The 18,044-nt window shown below is 47.3% G+C and overlaps 1 protein-coding gene across 2 annotated transcripts in view; it reads left to right on the top strand.

Annotated features, from left to right (window-relative positions):
- The first annotated feature begins 643 nt into the window (after positions 1–643).
- Positions 644–18,044, top strand: part of GMDS (GDP-mannose 4,6-dehydratase) — a 481,520-nt gene continuing 464,119 nt past the window's right edge. Inside the window, exon 1 of one of the 2 annotated variants that reach the window (XM_079934399.1) lies at positions 644–2,063. In XM_079934399.1, the coding sequence (XP_079790525.1) occupies positions 1,962–2,063 (102 nt within the window). In that variant the 5' untranslated portion in view covers positions 644–1,961. The remainder of the gene's footprint in view (positions 2,064–18,044) is intronic. The other variant, XM_079934401.1, reaches the window with a different exon arrangement.

Genomic DNA, 18,044 nt, shown 5'->3' with positions numbered 1-18,044 from the left:
CTGTATCTCTGAACTACCATTTCCCTCAATATTTTGCAATTATTTTATTTGCAGGCCCTAAAATATAATTGCTTTTCTTTCCATGGGTCTTCCACTGTCATGTTTCTTACCAGGACAGGTCAGCAGTGTGATCGGAGGTCTCGGCTGCCGGATAAACTTGGCACGTCCTCCCTAAGGATCCATTTTTTTCAGCAATTTGGGGGAATGTTAAATAATTTATCTGCAAATTAATTCAAAGCATATTTATATTAAAACAAACATAAGTTTTTAATAGAATCTAGTAGATTTCAAAGACATTTCTTGCTTATAGCGAGTTGCCCTAGTGAGAGGGTTTCCTCTCCTCTGCCTCAGGGCCTCTCTGTTCACCAGTGATGCAGCCCTCTGCTGGGGCTAGTAACAGACCTTCCTTTAGTCATTCTCTGAATGGAACGGACAGGGGAGAGGCAAGTGAATCCAGAGACAAGTCTATCCATAAAGTTAAGGCATATTGCTGACATGCTCAGGGGACAGAGAGATTTTTAATGAAATCCTGAGCTCTTCTATTTTGGGATTTGAAGGGTGTAAGGGTCTTTCCCCCCACGCCCACCCCCATTTTTTGTATGGGCCCTGCCAGCATGCGGGATCCTAGTTCCCCGACCAGGGATTGAACCCGCGCCCCCGCCTGCAGTGGAACCGCGGAGTCTTGACCGCTGGACCGCCAGGGAAGTCCCAAGTCCGTAAGGGTCTTGCAGGTTAGGTTGGGCACCTCCTAGTCACTCAGTTTGTCATTTCAAGTGCTGGTCTGTGCTGATCTGTTGGGGAGAGGAATATGTACAGTGCAGAGAAGCAGAGCAGTGGGGACAAGGAAGTTCCTCTCTCCTCCCTGGTTCCGGCCAATGCTTAGGTACACACACCTGCTACCCTGCCAGCGTCTGAGTCAGCTCCTCTCCTCTCCCTGACCTATGTGCAGCTGCCACACGGAAGCCAAATTCGACAGACGTCAAGCTAGGACGCCACCTTGCATCTGAATTACTTTTTGAAATTCGGCATGTCCAGGTTTACTGACCTGTGCAGTCTTTTCAACATTTCCTTCTGCTGCACATGGTTGGGGTCAGAAACTTTCGTCTTGCTCTGCCAGTCCTCTGACTACAGCATTTTGAATCGAGTTACTTGGAATCTCGTGCCTGGTTCCAAGCCTCAGAAAAACGCGAGAAGATCCAGAAAGCAGGTTAGGCGTGAGGCCGGTCATTGCCCCTATCCGTGACCCCATTCAGGGGCCTCGTAACGCTAGTGCCCTTCAGGAAACAGAGAACCAGATTCCTCAAAGGGCATTGCAGCAGGTTTCCAGGAATTACTTATCAAAGCCGATGACCCAGGGGCCGTGACCCCTAGATTCGGACGGGATTCAGGGCTTTCTCCTAAGGGAAAGGTCTGCCCCTACTTCTTCCCAGCATCCTCGGATAGTGTGACCATTCCTGGGAGATTCAGGAGGGTGGAGGGGAGGACGTGCAGCGTGAGATGGTGAAGTCAGGCCGCCGACGGCCCGCCCCGTCCACTGCTAGCCCTTGCAAGCAGCATGCCTGGAGCAAGGACCCGTCATCCCATCCTCTCCTGAGGAGCTGGATAAGCCCGCGCAGGCGCGCCCGACGCCCCGCCCTTCAGGCGCAGGCACCGCCTACAAGCCCCGCCCCGCCTGGCTCCCGCGCGGCCGGCAGTGGGCGGGGCCTGCTCTGGCTGGGAGGCTGTCGGCGGGGAGGGCGGGGCCTGCCGCCGGCGCGGCGGTGCGTCGCGCGGTGATGCGGCTGACGCTGCGCCCGCCAGGCCACAGTCCGGCCGCCCCGCCCCCGGCCCGCCCCGCCGGCCTCCCAGGCGGCCCTGTCAGAGTGCGGCGGCGGGCGGCGCGGGGCTGGTCCTTGTAGCCGGCGAGGAGGCTCCTGCGGCACACCCCCGTCGGTCGGCGCCTCTCTTCAGCGCGCGCGGACATGGCTCAGGCAGCGGCGCGCTGCCCCAGCGCCCGCGGCTCCGGGGACGGCGAGACTGGCAAGCCCAGGAAGGTGGCGCTCATCACGGGCATCACGGGCCAGGTGAGCGGGGGCAGGGGCCGCGGGCACGTGTGCGCTCGGGGCGCCGGTGGGACGGCCGCGGGGGCGCCGGGAGCTCGGGCCGCGGGGAGGCCAGTGCCCGCGTGCGGGGCTCCCTTGCTGCCCGATCCCCTCGCCCGGGTCCCAGGTCGCGGAGGAAGTAAGAGGGAGCGGTGCTGTGCAGTCACAGACCAGGAAATGTTTTCCTGTTTTGTGTTTTCTTACACGTTAAAAGCCACCTGGCAGGAACTTCCAAGACCGCGGCCGCACCTGGACGTGGGGCAGGCTGGTCCGGGCTCGGGCCGGGTCCCCTCCCTGCCGCAGACCCTCAGGAGTGTCCGGAGCCCGGCCCACGAGCGGCGGGAGGCGCCGGGGCCGGGCCTCTCGGGTCCTCCCCGGGCGGTGGCGATGCCGACACCCGGTGCTCAGGAAGTGATGGGGTGAATAAAGGTGACCTGATGCGCACGCAGGCTGTGCTTATTACGCGCCGTCACTTGGCTGATAGGACCTCATTTAGTTTTCCCAGCTGCTCTTTGAGGCGGTGCTCTTATGTTCTCCACTTCACAGATGGGGAAACCGAAGCCCGCGGTCAAAGCGCTAGGAAGTGTCCAGTTGGGATTCACACTGCTGTCAGACTCTCTGGCAGGAGAAAAGAGGTAGAAACTGCCTAGGCGTACAGTCAAAGGGCGTTAGACAGTTGTAACTGCTGGATACCTGATTACTTCCTAGTTACTCATGCATCGTGCTGTGTTTAAGGTAATTACAGTAAACCCCGGTTTGAAAACTGGTGGGAGGGGTGGCGGGGAGGGACAGGGATCTGAGGCTGAGTAAGAGAACCCTCAAAGTCAGTCAAGGGCCTGCATACTTTCAATATTATGGAGAAATTAGTTAAGCTGTTCGTGTAACTCTGTTGGTATGGCTTATGCCTACGGAAGTGGCAGCAGCGTGAAAACATGCAGGTTAGAAGGGAAGCCTTATTTAGAGCCGGAGTGCAGTGGTCGGGTAGGTGCTGAGTGACCTCCTCCAGGCCGTCTTCCTGAGCTACTCCCTGGCCAGACAGCTCTGGCTCCCCACTTCATTTCCACCTTAAAACCCCTGCTTGAGGGTCAGGCTCCTTCTAACCTCTGCACCAGTATCTCCCACTTCCCTCCAACCCCACCCTGTGCATTGTCCCCTCATCTGTTGGGTGTTGTGCTGGCTTCTGCAGTCCCTGGCACAGTGCTGAACTCTGGTTGCCACGTAAATCCCTGCTGGTGGAGTTTACTGCTCTGCTTCGCATTTATCTCCCAGGACAGTGACTCCCGCCGTGGGTCTCGGAGTGCTGTGAGGTTAATGCAAAGGGTCTGGAGAGCCATACCTGCTGTCCAGTTTCTTAGTCGTGTTGGGTGAGAGCTTGTTGAGCTACTCACTCTGCTGAACATTTTATATATTCCTATGTAAGAGGCAGGTACAGTTTTTGTCCCTATTTTACACCTGGCTTAGTAAGTAAGGTTAAGTATGTTCCCTGAGGGCGCACACCTCATGAGTGTCAGGGCTGAGATCTGAACCCAAGAGTTGCTCTAAGCCATTTTGCTATACTGCCCCTGTGGTAAGCCACCCACGTTAAGTTACAGCCCTGTGTGTGTGTGAGAGAGAGAGAGAGAGAGAGAGAGAGACAGAGACAGAGACAGAGACAGAGACAGAGACAGGGAGTAGGGGAGAGAGAGGGATTGTTTTACTCTAAGAAGAGGTCTCAGATTCAAGGTGAGGTTGAAACCGCTGCTCTGGCCCTTAGGGCTGTCGTGGCCTTTGTGCTGAGATGGGCTCTTGCATGGGTTGTCCCACGTTCGCCCTTGAGAGTGCGTGCAGGTGGCCAGGGTGCCTGTCTGCTTTGCATGTCTAGTGCTCACTGCCAGCAGTCACTCCAGCTTTCTTCCTCCTGTCTCTTCCTGACAGTAGTTGTGAATCATTCCCGGAGTTTTTTTACCTTATTAAATCACCTCGAAGAAAACCAGGCTGTGCTCTGCATTGCCGCTTCAAGGCCCTCCGCCAGCCATCCCCAGGCCTCACCTCATGGTCTAATTATGCTTGCTCTTTGCTACACCAGGGAGATGTTATTGCTGGTCCCTGAATATTGCTGCCTTGTACCTCCGTGGGGTCGTTATTTTGCGCCTGAATGCCCTCACAAGTCTCACTCCTTTTAACTTAGCTGAAAGCCTCAGCCAAATGCAATCATTCCAGGCTTTGTATTTTCAATTCTTTGTATTTACAGATGTGCAATCCATGTTGGCTACATAGGTAGTTTACATAGCTTAGTTCTTTGGTTTGTTAACTCCTTTAGGGTAGAAACCTTCTTTTGAGCTTACTACCTCCCGTGTGGCTTCACCTAGTGGGCTTCCAAAATGTTGACTTACTCTTCCCATGAACAGAACTTGTCTCTATTGTGTGTCTGCAGGGTGCAAGGCTTGCTTTGTGGCTGCTGGGAGCCAGAGCCTACGTAAGCTGTACTCTCTGCCCTCCAGGATCTCACAGTTTTTGAGGGACTTAATGCACATGTCAAAGTCCGTACTTTACAAATACGTTAGGGGCCACATGCCTGGTTCATCCAACCTCACTGAATGCTGGCAGTAGCAGGGGCTGTGTTTGGGGAGAACAGCGTGTACAGGAGTGTAGAGAGGGGAGAGTTTGGGGGGTCATGAGGACCAAACATAGTAATAATGGGAGAAAAGAGAATTTATTACATTTTGTACCCCTTGCTTATTTCCAAAAAGATTCTGAGGTGGCTTCAATAAAAAAACACAGCGTTGGACCATCCTAAGAAGAATGAAAAAAATAGGAGTCTGCAGTGAAGGCTGTAGAAAGATGGAGGTAGTGTCCCCAGCACTGAGGACGGCTGCCAGGTGGGCATGAAATTCAGCTTTGAGCTTCCTGACCGTCGAGGCAGAGTGGGTGGGCACGTGGAACTTTGCTAGTACTGAACTCTCAGGGGGACACAGCAACATGATGCACAATGAGCTCCATAGAGTCCTCTCCTCAGGACGCTCTCGTTACCCCGACGGACTGTGGGAGCACATTTTTCGGTAGGTGGAGACTTCAGAGAACTGAATGGTCAGCGTTTGTGGGTTTTTCCCTTTCTGATATCTGTAATGTCAAGCTAGTCTCTGCCAGGAGCATAGGCAAGTTGGAACTGTAGATTACCTTGTCAGGTGTCCGTGGTACGAAATTAATATTGGTGTTTTAAATATGGAAGAACTGACACGTTGAGGTCCTCCACACCTGCAAGTAGCCTAGGTTTTCCTTAGGAAGCACTTTAGATGTGGTCGGACATCTAAGCAAACACCAAGTCCAGAGTTCTGCGCCATGACACATGGAAGGCAAAGCGTTTATCTTTAAATGGTTGGAAAGTTAGTCCTGGTCAAGAGGAGTTGACTTGTCTGCTGTTGGCAGACAACACATTTTTACCAAGTCTTGCGTAGAGGAAAGAGATGGACCCTTTGAGCTGTCAGGCAGATTATTTAAGCCGTAATATTTAGTTTCAGAATTTTATTTTTATGGCCTTATTTTTTATTTTCACTAATTTAATTATTTTCTTTTGAGCATGTTCTGGCTGCCATCAGACGACCATAGCCTTTAAAGAGAGCATGTTTAAAACAGATACCCAGATTCCCTAGACTTAGGTGGCTCTCACAGGCTTTATCTTCTTCATTTAAGAATTAATTTAAGATGCTGGAAAATGGTAATTGAGAATTGGCAGGAAGTACCATTCTTTCCACAGTTTTCCTTATCCCTTTTAAATAATGCTTCAATGGGATCATAATAGATGACGGGGATATTACTTCTTCTGGTTTTACTTTCTAATCCATATTTGGTGTCCCGCAAATTTCTGCATTCTAGTATCAGCATCAGAATCATCATTTGTGTAGATGGAGATTTAGTGAAATGTGATGAAGTCTACTAAAATAGCCATTGGTAATGGCTACATGGAATCTCGGAGCCAAAGCTGTGTCCAGTTCAAGGGAGAGGCCCATGATAGATTAGTGATGTCTGCCTGGGAGAGGGATGGGAGTGATGGCACAGTGCTCTGTCTTTACAGGATTGTGACTCCTTGGGTTTAGGAAACAAGTGTCTTAATCACTTATCCCCTATATCTAGCATAACTGGTAAAGGTTAGGTACTCAAAATATTTCATAATTAAGTCTTTACTTGCTGATGTTTATTATCTTGCAGAAAAGTTGCCTGGAAGTTGTAGAAGTCTGTAGAAATGAGAACAGAATGCAGTTGTTGGTTGGGTAGAAGCAAGGCATTTCAGGGGACCGTGCGGGAATTGGACAGTATATACCCAACATAGTTGCAATTTAGGAGATAAAATGATCTGTTGTAACTTCAGATTTAAAGGATTTAGAAAATACCCATTTCAGGGAAAAAAAGTAACATATCCAGTTTTGTATGATAGATTTCCTACCGTTTTTGTACTCATGTTAACCATTGAATTAAAAAAAATATTCCGTTGTCGTGTGCGTTGAGATCTTCGTACTGGAGTTAAATAACCATCATCGTGTGGAGGAGGAGGGGAGGCTGAGAAGGTGTGATTCCCCAGGTCACACAGCCGGTTAGCACGGGGGCTAGGACTGATCAACACTGTCCTTCACGGACAACGGCAGAGGGGCTGCTTTGAGCCAGAAAAATTGGGGTGAAGGAGTCTATGGTAGTGAAATGTGGAGCATGGTGTTCTGTAAAGTTGAATAATAATAAATTACACCTGGAAAGCAATCAAATCTATTTCAGTATTTAAGGAAAAGGTGACTTTATGTTGTTTTATAACATTTAACATCTTATTTTGACAAAATATTTGCAGTTCGAAAAGATTGAGAGGCAATTAAATAGGAGTCTTTAGTATTTAATTTACGAAGGAAAATTAATAAAATACAGGGAGTAGAGAAGGTGGTTCACGTTCGGCCATTCCTTAGAGAACTCGGACACTCACTTCGTTGGAGGCGTATGCTGTCCCGAGCTAGAGTTGCCTCCGGAACCTGCAGACTTCTTGAGCATGGCCTGTCTCCCCGTTACTCGCGAAAGCCCCGTGCTTCTGTCTCCATGTGGGGCTTTGGGACTCCAGGGCTGAAATCGAGGCGAGTTTTATTAGTTACCACCTGATCGCTGAGATGAACTAGAAGAACTGCTAATTGTCCTTGTGATCTTGAACGGCTTTCTCTGAGGTGTGGAGTTCTCAACTTGCCTGTCCTTTGAAGCAGCCTTTCCTCAACTTTTGCTAGAGGTTTTCACTAAACTGGGATTATTTGGCTATGATTCCATGTAAAGAATCAGGCTTAAGGAGTGAGGCAAAATGTTTGCCTTTAACCAGGATTCTGGACACTTGGTAGATAATTATCTGGGGGGAGGGCACAGAAAAAATTTGCTGACATTGATAGAATGCTTGCTGTGGGCCAGGCAGTGTGCCCAGCATTTTATATAAATTATCTCATTTAACTGTGGGTGGTAGGTATTTTTACTGTTCTCCCTATACCGAGCAAGGAAACTGAGATTTGGAGAACTTCAGACTTGCCTGAGAACCTCTTGCACCAGTCTTTTCTCAGGACCTTCTCTCCTGTGTCAAGTCAGACTAGCTCTGTTGGCCAGATTGTTGACAAACTGTACAAGTTCACTGCTCTTGAGAAGCAGGTTGTTTTTAAAGGCTGCTTTTTGATTAGTGCTTTACCATGCTGTTTAGGTCATATTAACATTACTAGCCTGTGTGTCTAGGAGAAGTCTGGGGTGAGGGGGGGAAGGGGGGTGGAGGGCTGCTCTCTGAAGCCTGCTGAAGACCCCTGGTGGCTTCTTCCCAGTTCTCTGAGGGTTTTACGGTAAGAAATGGAGATGGGGGAGCAGAGTGGCTTCCCTGCCCACAGACCTCCCGGTGGAGGGTCAAGAGCCAGCAGCCACTTCGTGGGCCCTCAGAAGCGGGCCAGGGCTGCAGCTTGGGTGAGGGCGGTCTGGTTGGAGCCTGTGGCGGCAGAGCTTGCCCGCGGCCCAACGTGCACAGGGACAGCCAGGTCTCCGGGTGGTGGAGGGAGGCGGGCGAGGGCCCTTCTCCACCTGCATGTGGACTGGAGTTACAGCTCCGGGTTCACTTGCTGTGCTTCTTTCCTCTCTGCAGAGTGGGCTTTGTCCTTGCTGTCAAGGCCCAGATTCCTGAGGAGACTAAGAAGTCTCCTGTTCTAGACTCTTGGACGCCGTCATGTAAGCTGGAACATCTTTTGGCCTGCAGAGTGCCCTTAACGGATACTTTGGACTTGCCTTTTCTCCAGGTGGTAGTTTAATCTGAAGAGATGCTTCCCTGACTTGAGAGGACCCTCCTCTCTCCTCTCTTTCAGTAAGCCTTGCATTCGGGCTGAGGGGTGGTTCTCTATTTCATATCCCCAAAATTTCCAGTAGCAATTTGGTGTTTTTTTTTTGTTGTTGTTTTTTGCTTAATTAATCTTTTCTCTTGGAGGCAATTACATTTGGGGGCAGATCGTCCTGTACTTAGTGATAGAAGTACTAGTGCTCATGATTAATTCGGTCGACGGATGTTTGAGTGCCAACGATGTGTCAGGCACTGGGGATACGACAGTGGACAGTGAACAGAACAGACAAAAATGAGCCTCCTGTGACACTCATGTTCTGGGTGGTGATGATAGCAGTGATGGTGGGTGGATGACAGTAATTAAGGTGTGTTGAGCATTCACTCTGTGCCAGGCACCGCTTAGCGGGCTTTACACCTGTTTCCTTTCTGGAGCAAGGGAGCCCTCCTTTGAGGCGGTTTTCTTGTCACCCCTGAGGAACGCAGAGGTTAAACAGGTAGCCCAAAGGTCACTCCCGTCCTTGTTTGCAAAGTCAGAGGTGAAATGTAAATCCCAGTAATTTTATTTTCTATCAAATTTATTGCTAGAATTAACAAATAAATTCTAAGGAGAGGTAAATAGATGGTGTGTCAAATTTGAAAAATAAAGCATATTAAAGAGTTTTTTTTGTTTGTTTTTGCAGTTGTGGAAAGATATGGATTATAGTAGTAAAATAAGGCTGTATTTATCACTACGTTATATGCCTCTTATTTTATTTTCTTTGCTGTCATTTAGGTCACACCGTTAATTAATTCGTTGATGACTTATCTTGTGAACTCCCTAAATGCTGGGACTCTGTCTTGGGACAAGTGGAAGAGGAGTTGGATTTCTTGGCCAGTGTGGGTTTCAGTTACTGCTTAGCTACTTAGGAGCTGCATCGATTTGGGCAGGGTATTTACCTTTGCTGCCAGGTTGGAAGAGTTATTCCTACCGAATAGAAAAGAAGTCTGCCATGGAATAGGGCGTTTGCCCCATGACTAGAATGGACCTCTCTTCACAGAGCTAACCAGATAGTGAGAGTACTCCAATACAGGGAAAGGACATTGAATGTGGAGGGCACCAAAGTCAGCCTTGCTCCGTGGGGGGCATCTATCGCCTAGGGCGGAAAGTTCCCTGGGATTTGGAATCAGCCACAGGCTATAAACAGATTTGACGTCTGGTGTGTCTTACAGTGCAAAGCAGATCTGGGGGCCGGTCTTATCTTCCCGTGTGAGAGGATTGTGGGCAGTGGACTGGACTCTAATCCTCCTTACTGTGATTTGCGGTCCAGGAGGAAAGGTTTGGCATAACTGGGAATGAGAAGGATGTCTTCAGTCCTGTCCTGCTTTGGTCAAAGACTGTTATGCGGTGAAACTTTTTTTTATGTCTTTACGTTACACATAATTAATTGATTAACTGAGGAAAGAGCGTGGACCTGAGAATCAGAGGCCGGGTTTTAACACCAGTTAATTGTATAGCCTTAATTTTTTCTTAATCCATAATACGAAGGGATCACCTGGTGATCTCTAAAGTCTGTTCAGAGTAGAGCGTGCTATAACTTTAGGATTGAACACTCATTATCGCTTATTGTGTGCAAAAAAGTCTTGTATTTAAGCAGTGCAGTCATTTAATATCAGTTTCAAAGCTAAGGCCAATAGGAGAATTAAAAAAAAAGTAAAACCAGTGACTGTTAACTGTAGTGAATTTATAATTAAGTGTGTAAACTGGGAAGAAATTCACATATGAGTTGTATTTTGCTAGAATTTATAAGGTTAAAGCAGGAATTCTGAGCTGTCTGCCCGGGTAGGTTTTACCAAATGAAGTGGTGTTTTGGTGAGGAAGGATTTAAAATTCCTGTTATTTATTTTTTGGATTGAAATATTAAAAAATATAAGAATCTGTATTTTGAGCTTAGTGTTTAATAGTGGAGGGTCTATTCATTCAGTAAATATCTGCTGAGATTTATTCTGGGTTGAGTTAGGTGCTAGGCATGTAGCCACCAGCAAGATGGATATGATGTTGTTCTCGAGGAGCTGATAGTCCTGGGGGGACAAGTAATTTGACAGGTAATTTTACAGCATACTAATTGCTATGATAATAATAAGAGAGTCACTGAATCACAAGGAGATCTTCCCTTAAATAAAAATGATGCATAGTATCATTAATTCAGCAGATTTACTGAGCATCACTTAGCTTGGAAGTTTCTGGTTATGAATGCCATTGTATTAAAAGGGTTAGCCGTGAGGCCTTTCTGTAGGAAGCTGAGCTGCTGAAGGATCCCCTGTATGCTCCTTTTTTCTTCTTTTTGATGTAGAAATCCTCATAGTCTAGTATTTCGTGAAGGATGTTCCTATTTTCATTCTCACTTTTCTATCTCAAAAGCTGTATTTCCAGCCTTTAACATTTATTCCTTTTGGAGACCTTGCCAGTTATTTGATCAGATATATTTATGTATGCACCGGGAATCATAGACCAAGTGAGGAAGCATTTATGAACTGTCATTGTGTGATGACATAACGTAGGGGGCAGGTCAAATTTTTCTTTTTGGCTGATCAAATTTGAGTTTACCAGAATACTCCCAATATAGTAACTAATGGTGAGTTAGTGTCAGCCAGACAATTGATATTTGTTTTAGGGTTTGATAACTAATTTTTGAGTCAGTATTGTAGACAGAGACATAAGAGGTTAAAATCAGATAATTTTGTTTTGTACTAGAATATTAGGTGTACAATTATTTGAACCAGCATATACTTTTAAATGTTTTGTTCCCTGTAGTATCCCCAGCCTGTAAAGTGCAGAGTGTGAGACATGGTGCAGGACTCAGAGTAGGTAGGGAAGGAAGCAGACGTGTAGGTGCTGAGGTGAGGGTGCGCCTGTGGCCGTCAGTGTACGGAGGAGTGGCTTTGCAGCTAGTAGCAGGGAAAGGAGGGTGGTGGGGACTAGTGCAGTTGGGAGGCTCCGTGGGCTGGCCTCAAAGCATGGTCAGATTGGGAGAGGAGGGCGGCGAGGGCCTGGGCTCCCTGCAGAGGGCGGCGTGGGGACGGAGTATGGCAAATAGTATATTCAAAGTCCAGACGTGCAAGTCCCGGGAGGCTTGGAAGAGCAGGTTGAGGGGTGTGGGTTGGATTAAATAAACAGCGGCATGAGTGGAGCCCAGCCTCGGGTGAGTCTGCAACCTGGGCCCAAATCCTGCTTTAAAAAACGTCCTTCCGGGAGTTACTTAATAATCTTGAACCCTAATTCCCTTTTCTTTAAAATGCAGTTAATTATACCCACATCACAAGGTGATGTGCAGATTAGATAGGATGATTTTAATAATGCCTAGTGTGGTGCCTGACACACGCTGCTTATGAAATTCTGGTGCTTATATTTATCACGTATAATACATGACTTATGTGTGGTACGTTCCCCAGCATGGGGGAGAGTGAGAGGAGAGGGCAGCGTGGTACAGGCGCACAGAGTGAATTTGAGTAGGAGAGCCAGGAAGACCTGGTAGATTATAAGGATGTAGATGCAGACGACATTGGTTGTGGAGAAGGAAAGAGAATCAAAGGGACGACGGGACTTTGTGATAAGTTAGGTACGGGGCTGGCTGGGGAGGAAGGGAAGAGTTGGAGATCCCGAGGTTGTTTTGATTTTGGAGGCTGGCTGGGCTGGCTGGCTGGTATCACCATGGCCAGAAATGCTGTCCCTGGGAAGGAACAGCAGTGCTCTGGGGAAGGGAGTGAATTCAGTTCTGTTCCTCTTGAGCGTGAGGTGAGAGCATGACATTCAAGTCTAATAACCTGTAAGCCATTTAAAATGTCAGCTTGAAATGCAGGTGAGAGATCCCGGCCACACAGTGTCCCGTCTAGGCCTGGACGCAGCTGTGGATGGGGAAGCGCTGTATTCTGCTCTGCTTGCCCGCCGCCCGGAATGTGCTGTGGTACCTGCCTCCTGGTATTAAAACTAACATTTTCCCCTTTAGTTTCATGATTGACGTTAACCAGGTTACTTCAGTTATACTTCAATTCTCCCCGCTTTCTTTCTTTCTTTATATTTATTATCTTAGATTTTTATGAGTTTTGATGTTATTGCAAGAATATATTCTAGCAACGTGAATATTTTGTTAAGCAGAGTCTGATTTTTGCACTCAAGGAATGCTTTTTTCTAGGTAAGTCAAGCCTCAGGACTCTGCTCAACAAGATCAAAGGGCTTTTGGGATGAAGCAGTGTGGTTTACGATCCCACACTGCTGATGTGTGACTTTGCTTCACTGTGATATTAGCCATAATATCTTACATTTGTGTATTAATTTGTAGTTCTCAAAGCATTTCCATTGTTCTACATGGTATTCTGGGATGCAGGCAGGGCAGGGGTTGTTTCATTTTAGGGATGACCAGCACCCAGAGTGATGCAGTGACCTGAGTCTCGGCGCTGGCGGCTGTCAGCACAGTAATGCCGAGCTTTTGTTCCTTCTTCCAGATCTCACAGTCTGCTAGGGTTAATTCAATTTAGCTTTCTTCTGCATTCCCTCACCAGTGTTTTACTCCAGGCTGGTGTTTTTCTTTACTGTTTCATAAACAGCCTATGCAGGCAGAGTAACGCTCCCACCCCAAGGTGTCCACATCCTCGTCCCTGGAACCTGTGACTGTGTTACCTCTCGTGGCAAAAGGGACTTTGCAGATGTGGTTAAAATCAGGATCTTGAGATGAGAGATGATCCTGGCTTACCTGTGGGATCTGGCATCGTGGAGGTCCTTCAGTGGGGAGGAGGGAGACAGAGGTGTCAGAAAAGCCAGCCTTGTGAGGAAGGTTCAGCCGGCCAGGGCTGGCTTTGTAGACAGAAGGGGCCACAGCCAAGTGGCACGGGTGGTTTCCGAAAGCTGGGAGAGGCCATGGGATCCTCCCTGGAGCCTCCAGAAAGCAACGGAGGCTGACTGACAAGGCAGATTTCAGACTTCGATCTGCTGAATTGGGAGGTAGGGAACGGGGGCTGTTTTAAGCCACTGTGGTTTATGGTCATTTGTTACATTTATGGAAATTTGTTACAGCAGCAAAGAGAGACTGGTAGGCAGATGATATGCTTGTTCCCATTTTGCACTTACTGGGAATTCTCTCTTGCTTTGGCCTGTTCACATGTATTTGTCTTCAGATTCTAGTTTCCTTCACATTCCAGCCCTCATTCATTTCCTTCATCTTGGAATTCTTTGCACATTTTAAGTTATCCTGCAAATATTTTTGCATGCCTTCTGCTGGTAAGCAATATATTCCTTCCTTTGGTATTATGGAGAACACCCATTGTCCCTGTTTTCAAGGAACCTCATCTAATGAGGAGCATTAATGGATCATTTCAACAAATATTTATTTAACACCGAGCTCTGTGGTAGGCACTTTAATAGCCAATTGAATTTATGCCAATTTGTTCCTAATAAAAAAGCTGTTCTATCATCACCATCATTATTGTTATATAAATACAGAGTTCTCCTGTTTTAATTGTTTGTTTGCTTATTTTTTAGATTCCACATGTAAGTGAAAACAGCAGAGACAGACTCACAGATACGGAGAACAGATTAGTGGTGATCAGAGGGGAGAGGGGTGGGGGTAGGGGCAGAATAGGTGAAGGAGGTTAAGAGGTACAGACTACTAGGTATAAAATTAATAAGTTACAAGGATGTAATGTATAGCACAGGGAATATAGCCAGTACTTTATAATAACTTTGTCTAGAGTATAATCTGTAAAAATATCAAATTACTATGTTGGACACCTGAAACTAATATAATATTGCAAGTCAACACCAAAAATACAAAAAAATAAAAACTCCACAGACTCCTCCATTGTTGGCTTTGAGGAGGCAAGTGGCCTTGTTGGCAGGGAACTGTGGATGGCACCTAGGAGCTAGGGTGGTCTCTGGGTGACAGCCAGCAGGACGGTAAGGCCTTTGGTCCTAGAGCCACCGTGATTGAATTCCGTCGACAAATGGAGTGAACCCTTAGATCCACTCAGGCGTTGGATGAGACTTGACACCTGGCTTGTAACCTAGAGATGACCTGGCTAAGCACGCCAGGCTCCAGATGCATAGAAAATGTGTGCTAGTCAGTGTGGGGAGATTGAAGCTGCCGAGTGTGTGGTAACAGGGTTCTGCAGCAGTGGGTGACGGGTCTGAGCCCTGACCTTGCATAGCACGTGCAGAAACGGCTCAGAGAGTGTCCAAGCCGCTTGAGCAGTGTAAATGCATGCTGTGGTCATCCACACGAGAGTGTACACGAGCAGGACAGCCAGTGGGGCTGTTGTGATTCGATTCCCGTGGTGTAAGTGCCTTTCACAGTGAGAAGTGCTGAGAAGCAGTGTTGCGGTTTGATGTTTCGGAATTCCGCTGGGAATGAGGAGAAGATGCTCTCGCCGGGCCCTGTTTTGGGTCTAGGGGGATGAGCGAGGAGGAGTCCTGAAGATCAGCAGGTCCCAGATTTCACAGACTGTTAAAAACTCGAGAATCATACACGGTGGCCAAGCTTTTATCTTGAAAGTAAGAGCCTTCAGAGTAGCAAATTCCTATCTGCTACCAGTACCACCAAAATGTAACAAGGGTGTGTCGTCAGAATGAAGAGCCGTCGCCACATTACACGCTCGTGGCTGTGCGGCCTACTTAGTGTGTCCATTTTTCTCATTTTGTAAAGGAATGGGTTACAATGTGTCACGGATCGGCCTTGGTCTATTGACTACGTTTGGGACACCACTGAAAATTGTTTTATTAAAAAAAAGTTATTCACTTGTCTGATTCTCAGGACTCAAATATAAGTCTCCTGGCCTGCGGTGACCATGTTTTCTGGACCCCAGGGTAAGATACCTCCCATGACTATATGCCCTAGAGCAGGCTGAACACTGGAAACCAGGGGCGTCGGAAAGAGTGTGGAGTTACTGTCCGTAGAATACTGTGCCCACCAAATACTGAGCCCCATGAAAGGTGCCTGGTGAGCATTAGTGAGCTGGTGGTTTGAGATTTCATTTTTTGCCATGTTCTTTGGTGCTCTGGGCAGACTCCCACCTCCCAGAGAAGACCAGCAGCAGCCCGTAGAGCCAGGATCCCAGTTCATCCTGACAGCTCTGGTCCTGGGGCTGTCCTTTGAGTGTGCTTGGAAGGAATATGCAAATTACTGCTGTGTTGTTTCAAGTTTAACTTGGGAACCTGAAACTGAAATCAAGTTTGGGGAGCTTCTGAGTGGTTTTGACCTGGTTTTGTGAGGTTGGTCAACCCCCCGGGTATGTGGGCAGTGGGTATTAAGTGAATTTCTCAAGGGTAAAATAGGAAGATTTTGGGGGGGGGGTTGTTTTTGAGGAGAGGTGATAAAGACAATGGATTTTTCGGAGAGTTTTGCTTTTCTGCATTTAAATATCAACCTCGGACAGGAGACATAGAAGTTAGAACAAATACTGAACTGTTTCTATTGTTGTTTTTTTTTCTTTCAGCTGTTTTGTGGACTGTAGTGGTTTTTCATTTCACCCCCTCATCCATTTTGCTATTTTGACTAATTTAGGAAGTTTTGGATTATTTCAGCTTATACAGTATTTTCTTTCCATTGAGTTGTCTTTTAATCTTTACTAATGTTTGAGCATATAGATTTTAAGCTATTTAAGCATAACCAAAAGTTTTTTTACTATTGCCAGACAGTTATTATAGGAATTTTGGGTTTAATTCCTAAAAACAAGGGTGTGTTTTAGAAGGAATTGTTTCGTGGAGACAAGGCCATTGATTGGGAGCCCAGCTGGAGGTCTTAGAAGACCCTCTGTATGGGGCACTGCGCTTAGTAGAGGCTTAGGGTCGGGTCCAGGAAACCTGACATTCCTGCTGGGCTTTTTGAACCACACAGGCCACTTCTCCTGTATGGGCTGATTTTCTTCTCTTTAAATATGCTTTCCGGAACAGGGGTGAATACACGTATGGAGTGAGGATTTGGACGCCTCCCTTTGCTTTCCTAGCTTGGAGTTTCCAGCTGGTATAATGGAAACTGGACTTGAGGAGGATGTTGACCATTGTGGATGACGTCCACCGTCGCTTGGGCTTGGGAAGGACTTGGGGAATTCGCCACTTGCCAGGCTCTTCAGAGGAGTCTCCAGGTGGCCTGGGCCCCGAGTTGGGGAGCAGAGGGGCTCGTGGGCTGGTGCCTGGCTTTCCCTGTAGGACAGATGGCGTGGGCACCAGAACCGGGCAGGTGGGAACAGGTGTGCGAGCCTGTGCTTGGGGAGCTGTAGGTGATCTCTGGGCAGCCGTGCATGTGGCTGAGCCCCGAGGGATCTGGCCCCACCTTGTCCTCACTTGCTGGCGTGGCCACTGAGATCCAGACACCCCTGCGACCCGAGGTGCACCTGTGCAGAACTGCCCTTTATTCTAGAATCCCAAGGAAACAGCCCTGGCCTGTTCACCCAGTCCTTCAGTCCACCCAGTCCTTCAGCTGCACTGGGTTTCACCTGTCACCTCACTCACTGCACGCATCTCGGCAGTTCCTGCTGAGGTTTCTTTTCTCCTGCTCACTCTCTAGGAATTACTGACATTCTCACTGGAATCAGTGATTTCTCTAGATTTGGGGCTCATTCTAAAAGAATACTCAGTTTTTCTTTTTGGTGTTTTGACCTTTGATTTCAGGCTGAAGTAGGAACTGTCTATAAAGCGTGAGCAGCTCTCGACGTTGGTGGCACGTAGAGTCACGTGGGGAGCTTGAAAAAGTCTTGGCTCTTCCGTATTCAGTTTGCTGGGCTTCGGGTGGGACTTACATTTGGCTGTTTGTAGAAATGATCCCAGTGATTCAAGAGCGAGCTTGAGCAGAGAACCGCCCATTAAAGCAGATTGCGGTAGTGACTTGAAGATGAAGCTATTCTTTTCCTTAACACTTTCCCAACTTTTAAAAGTCGTGATACAGGCTTACTATAGAAAAATTAGAAAGTTTAAGAAGGTATAAAGTATTAGGGGAAAAAAACCCACCACCATAATTATACCAGTCAGAACCAATCATCGGCAGCATTATTATTATTATTATTTTTTACTGTTTTGTCTGTTTCTGATTCGCTTCACTGCCTTTCAGCAAATGTTACTGCCTAGTGTGGGGTAGGCTCTTACGGTGGCTCTGGAATTGTTCTGAAAGCTTCTGAATGTGTGGGAGTTAGCAAGGACGGATTGAGTATGAGGGCCTGTAGGAGGCTGTGCAGCATACCTTGGATTTCAAGGGTGAGGAAACTCCATCTTCAATATTCCTCATCACATCACATGACCCACGCGGCACCTCCTTGGCCTCTGTTACAGTCGTCACAGACGTCTGCTTGTATATTTTGGTTCACATGTTGTTTGTATTGGTTTTCTATTTTGAGTGAGATTATGTAATTTAGGGGAATAAATGCAAATAGGATCAGAGTTCATTAGTTTTGACATGTTAAATGCAAACACTTTAAAGAAAAATTCCTGTAATGTTTGTCGAAGACTGCAATTTCAGACACTCACGTTCCGTCAGTGCTCATCCTGTAGGGAGGTTTCGATACCTTTGTTCTTGGGACTGTTGCTCTTGGTCTGTTTCTCAGTTAACTTTTTTTAATGGTATACTCTACGAAAGCACTTCATTAACTTGATTTATTAATATTTCAATTTAATTATAACACATAGCAATGCCAGGATTTGGTTG

Source organism: Stenella coeruleoalba (assembly GCF_951394435.1).
Source record: "Stenella coeruleoalba genome assembly, chromosome: 10".
NCBI lineage: Eukaryota > Metazoa > Chordata > Mammalia > Artiodactyla > Delphinidae > Stenella > Stenella coeruleoalba.
Note: the sequence above shows the minus strand (reverse complement) of the source record. Positions and strands in the feature narration are given on the sequence as shown.